Consider the following 5,487-nt stretch of genomic DNA (forward strand, 5'->3'; position numbering starts at 1 on the left):
AAAAAAAAAAAAAAAAAAAAAAAAAAAAAAATTTACAGCAGCCAGAAACAAATGTTAAATTTTATTCCAAAGGTGGAAGTAAAAGTTACATTTCGGAGAAGCACCCTCAGATGAATTATTTAAATAGCATGGGCAGTGTTAGTGTTCTAACAGGGATTTGGCTCTGTTGCCCAAAGACATGGCTGACCATCCCAATGGGCAACAGTTGAGATGCTGGGACCTAATGGCTATCCTAGCACCACTGCTGTGCATCATCCAAGGAACTATTCAGTAGTCTCACTCCAAAGCAGTGCAAAATTTACATTAGAAGTCTTTTTTTGATGTGCTGGGAATTCAACCCAGCTTTGCACCTGCAAGGCAGGCAGTCTACCACTTAGCGACATCCCTAGCCCAAGTCGTACCTAACACCCATTCTCCAGGAAATCCCATTGGAGGGAGGAGTCCTGGTCCTGCTCCTTTTGGTCCTTGTCATGTTAGCTTCTTGATTGCTTCAATCCACTCTGCTCGTTCAGCCTTGCTGCTGGCCTGGATATAATAGTGTGTGTCATCCTTTGTAATCACTTTGAAGAGATTTCCTTGGACATTTCCTTTAACTCCTAGGCAGCAAAAAAAAAAAAAAAAAAATTAAGTGATTGAATATCCACATCTGCTTTCACCTTGAAGGAGCTGCAAGTCAAATAAGACAAGGGCAAAAGCTCATTCTTCACACAAATTACAGACACATGCATTTCTCTTTTCCTTCCTCACTCCCTACTCCCTCCAAAGCACCTTAGGACCTACTACTGGTTATCTGGACGTTCCTGCAGCCCTTCTGCTTTCTCCCTATGCTAGGCATACACCTATAGTTTCATTCACATCAAAGAATCCAGTGCGTTTAAGTTGAAAGCGGGTACAGAATTTAGCCTGACTCTGAGCTTCATTTTCCACATCCTCAAGATGGAATGTTATCCTCCTACCGTGGCTGGCTAGTATGAAATAAGTATAACAACAGGAAGAAACATAACCTAAACAGTATAAGCCTTAGCTCCTGTTCTCAGGTGGAATCTTACAGGCTGGCTATCAGCACAGAAATTGAGGGTGAAGAGTACGTATTCAATTAGATTATTTACTTGAATTCTTGTATTAAGAACATCCCATATACCCTTTCCTCTATTTCTGAAACTGGCTTCAAAACACACCATAGCTGGGCGTGATGGTGCACATGTGATCTCAGCACTCTGGGAGGCTGAGGCAGAAGGATCACTAGTTTGAACCCAGCTGGGCAACTTAGAGCCTCTTTCAAAAGGGGCTGGGAAAGCCAGGCATGGTAGCACCTGTGGTTAGGCTAAGGCAGGAGGGTTGCTGTGAGTTCAAGACCAGAAACATAGTAAGTTCAAGGCCAGCCTAAGCTATATAGCGAGACCCTGTCTTAAAAAACCAAAAAAGGTTGGGGGGTGGTGCTGGAGATATAATTCAATATGAAGGACTGGGTTCAATCCCCAGTGCCACTGAAACAACCAAAAAATAGGCCATTCATTGTCTCACTGAGTAAGGCCCCTGCTCAGCTCACACCGTGCAGGCTTTCCTTAGAAACATTACTAAGGCACAGGAGAGAGACCCAGAGGCCATTGGGTCAGGGCTGAAGTTGTACCTTACCCATGGGAACGCCATTATCCTCCAGAGCAGACACGAGTGAACCACGAAGAGAAAAACCACCCACTGGCCTATTCTCTTCCTGCAGAGGAAAAGCAATTTTATGAATGCACAAAAGGTTAAGTCACACCATCCCCTATTACCATCCTCATTTGGGGGGCTGGAGATGTAGCTCAGTTGTACAGTATCTGCCTGAGATGTTGGAGGCCCCAAGTTCAATCCCCAGCACCATAAAAATAGAGAAAATTAATTACAATAATAGAAGATGACACCGGGGATTTAGTTGAGTGGTGACACCACCTGCCTTGCAAGCGCAAGGTCCCCCCACAAAAAATGAGGCTGAACCTGGACATCACATGGCCAGAGTACACGTACAAGTAAGGAAGTTCAGGCCTCCTTGTTTCTAATAGCAGCGTTGCTAATATCGACAGTGCCACTAGTGTTGCTGTTGCCAAGTCTGGTGGGGGTAAGCATCAAGCTGCTTTTTATTCTCAGACACCTCTCAAATAGAGCCTCTGATCAAACACTAAGAGAAGCACACACTGACTTCTCTAATCCTGTGTGCATCCTAACCATCAGTCAGGAAAAAAAAACATATATTTATAGTTTTTTCTGCAAAACTGGTAAAACAGTCCTGTACATCAGACACCATTATACAAGACTCTGTTATGTTCTTGGCATGAAACTCAGTGACCAACATCTCAGGATGATTCAGAGCAGTTTTACACACCAGGAGCCTCAGCACAGGACTCCCTTCAATTAAGCAATAATCAATTTCATATTGAGTGGTGCGCCCAGCAAGAAGTATGGCAAAAAATAAAAAAGCTATTAAATAGCAATGACAGAGATGTTCACTCTTCAATGCCAAAGGAGGAAAAGTTCAGAGGAAGAAGAAACCCACCACCGGTAGGGGCTCAATCTACCCCCCGCTACGGTTGAAGGCAGCCTCAAGGAGGGGACAGAACTGGCCTTGAGAAGCAAGCCCTGGACACAGAGTGGCCCCTCAGCCCGGCCAGGAGGAAGGGTGATGGCAGGCCAGGGAGAAAATCAACCATAAAAATGTCTTTTCGGAAGGAGTTGGGCTGAGGCCATGGACTCATCGAGGATAGAGTGTAGACTGGGCAGGACTGAGAGACAAATGCAAAAACTGAAGTGCCTACTTTACTCATTGTTTTTCCTTGCTTCATAATGGAATTAAGGTCCTGAGTTCAACCCCTGGTACCAGGAAAAAAAAAAGGAACTAGAGTAGACACAAAAGTTTGACCTGGTCCCGCAGCCAGGACACCATGAACCTGAAGAGGTCAACTGAGTGCTTCTGGATGCCCCAGGAGGGTGACCCCTTAAGCAGCCATCAGTCATGTCTTCCCTTGGCCTCAGCCCTCCTTATTCCTGCCGAGTCCTGGGGCTCCCTCACAGCTCCCAGCTGAGTAAAGGGGTTCTTGACTGAAATCCCAAGAGGAACAACTGCTTCCTTTTCACTATTTCAAATGAAATCCACACAAGCATCAAAACAAGGCTGAAGAGCCCAACTAAAGGCCACTGCACTTCTCTTTTGACTGGAACTGGATTAACTCAGCATGAGGACCTACTCAACTGAAACTTGAAAAGCAATTCTTGGATCAATTCAAAAATAAGAAAATTAGTAACATCATAAATACGTGATAAAAAGAAGCACTTCAAAACATAGGTGAGGCCGGGTGTGGTGGCACATGGCTGTAATCCCAGCACTCGGGAGGCTGAGGCAGGAGGATCGCTGAGTTCGAGACCAGCCTGGGCTACATAGCTCCAGGTCAGTCTCAACTACATAGTGAGACCCTGTTTCAATAAAAAAAAAAAAAAAATGTAGGTGAGAACAAGAAATTGAGGAATTTCTGGGTTTCTGGATGAAAAGAAGAAAAGAGACTGGGAAGCACCAGTTAAGACTCTCGTCAGCCCCGCCCCTGGAGCAGACTTTGGCGAAAGTACAAGATGCCTTTCCTCTCAAAATATCAAGGATCCTCTCTCATGGAAGTGGGAGGTGAGCAGGCAACATGAGACAGAGGCGAGGCCCGGTGCGGAAGCTGGCGGGGACTGGGTCCTGGAAGGAGGGAGAGTGGCAGCCTGCTGTGTGGCGGTTCCCGGGGGAGCGGGCACACTCACTTTGGAAGGGTCATAGTAATGCAGGAAAGCCGGCTCCTTCCTCAACACAAAACGACGCACCTTCCAGTTCTTCCTCTTGTGCCCCTGAAGCAGAGAAAGGATTCCAGATTCACTGATGAGCACTGTCCATCCCTGTCTCACTTCCACGTGTCTCCCTAACGCTGACACCAACAATGGGCTACCTTGTTTTGGTACCGGGGATTGAACTCGGGTCCTTGCACTTGCAAGGCAGGCAGCGGAACCACTGAGCTAAATCCCCGGCCCCAAGGGGCTACTTTCTAAGACAGTCTTCTGCCTGATACCCTGCGTTCCAGTGGTGTGCCATGAACTCCGTCGTGCCCTGCTCAGTAACACTTTAGCAGCAACAGCCTCATATTTAATTGACAGTGATAGGGAAAACTTTTATAAATAGCAAAACCTATAAAGTGTTACAATGTAAAGTGGCTTCTGCTGTCTCTAACAGAAGTTTGTTTGTTTAGCTCAGAACTAATAGGCACCCAAGGCACTAACTGCTGACTGAGGCATTTGGTCTGACCCTGAGATAACAGGGCACATCAAGGTCTCCAGCTCTGTAGAGACTGGAGCCACATGATCGTAAGAGTGTCAAGATGAAAGGACCCATTGCTAACATTTGCTCCCGACCCTGAACACCCCCCTTTCCTATGGACTAGGAAGATAACTCGGTGAATCTTAAAGGTAAACTCCCCAACTGCAAAGAACTGTTACGTCTGGGTTGAAAAGATTAACTACTCTGTGACCGTGATTTGAACTGTGAGAATGAAATGTAACCACCCAAATGAAGTCAAGGCTGTAAAACCCTATAAAAGGAGGTAACCCAGTGCGTCCTTGATCCAGGCCTGGCTTATTTGCGATCGACCCTTATCGATGAGTACATTTGTTATTTTACTTCCATTCTGCTGCCTCTCTGCGTGTCACTTACTGATTCCTTCCGTAACAACCGAGCCAAGGGCGGTTAAGCACCAAAGGAAAGCAGGTGCACCACCCACTCAAGAGCATCAAGGGTGACAGGGAGGCAGCGTTTCATGAGCACGTTAGGCTCCCGGTGTGGGTGGGTAGAGGTACACCGGCACCTTCACGCCTTTCTTCGTCCCCTCCTCTCTCCCCCCGAATTCCCTCCAGTTCCTCAATGCCCTTCCCATTTGAGAAAGATCTCCCTACTTCCTATTATCTCTTTTATTTTGTTCTTTATTTGTACTTTGGGCTTCTCATGTAAGAAAAACCGCATGATATTTCAGCTTGTGTGTCTGATTTTATCCATTTTCCTATAAATGACTCGTTTTCTTTATGGATAGTTCAAAAACACAGAGCAGCATGTATATTTGTGTATATGTGTACACATATGCAAGAAAACACTTTAATATTCTGCATCAGAAAAAGAAATGATCAGCCTGGCATGGTGGCGCACGCCTGTAATCCCAGCACTCGGGAGGCTGAGGCAGGAGGATCGCTGTGAGTTCAAGACCAGTTTGGGCTACATAGTGAATTCCAGGTCAGTCTCCACTACATAGTGAGACCCTGTCTCAAAAAAAACAAAAAAGAAGAAAAGAAAAGATCATGGAGTGTGGTGGCACAAATCTATAGTCTCAGCACTTGAGAGGCTGAGGCAAGAGGATTGCTTTAAAAAATAAGAAAGAAAGAAAGAAAGAAAGAAAGAAAGAAAGAAAGAAAGAAAGAAAGAGAGAGAGAGAGAGAGAG

The 5,487-nt window shown here is 45.7% G+C and overlaps 1 protein-coding gene across 2 annotated transcripts in view; it reads right to left on the reverse strand.

Annotated features, from left to right (window-relative positions):
- Positions 1-43: 43 nt before the first annotated feature.
- Positions 44-5,487, reverse strand: part of Plek2 (pleckstrin 2) — a 24,890-nt gene continuing 19,446 nt past the window's right edge. The window contains exons 7-9 of one of the 2 annotated variants that reach the window (XM_010645332.3): positions 3,772-3,855; positions 1,636-1,714; positions 44-596 (exon numbers count right to left, since the gene is read on the reverse strand). In XM_010645332.3, the coding sequence (XP_010643634.1) occupies positions 469-596; positions 1,636-1,714; positions 3,772-3,855 (291 nt within the window). In that variant the 3' untranslated portion in view covers positions 44-468. The remainder of the gene's footprint in view (positions 597-1,635; positions 1,715-3,771; positions 3,856-5,487) is intronic. The other variant, XM_010645333.3, reaches the window with a different exon arrangement.

The sequence above is a fragment of the Fukomys damarensis genome, unplaced genomic scaffold, assembly GCF_012274545.1.
Source record: "Fukomys damarensis isolate Sample0158 unplaced genomic scaffold, DMR_v1.0_HiC HiC_scaffold_21, whole genome shotgun sequence".
Classification (NCBI taxonomy): Eukaryota; Metazoa; Chordata; class Mammalia; order Rodentia; family Bathyergidae; genus Fukomys; species Fukomys damarensis.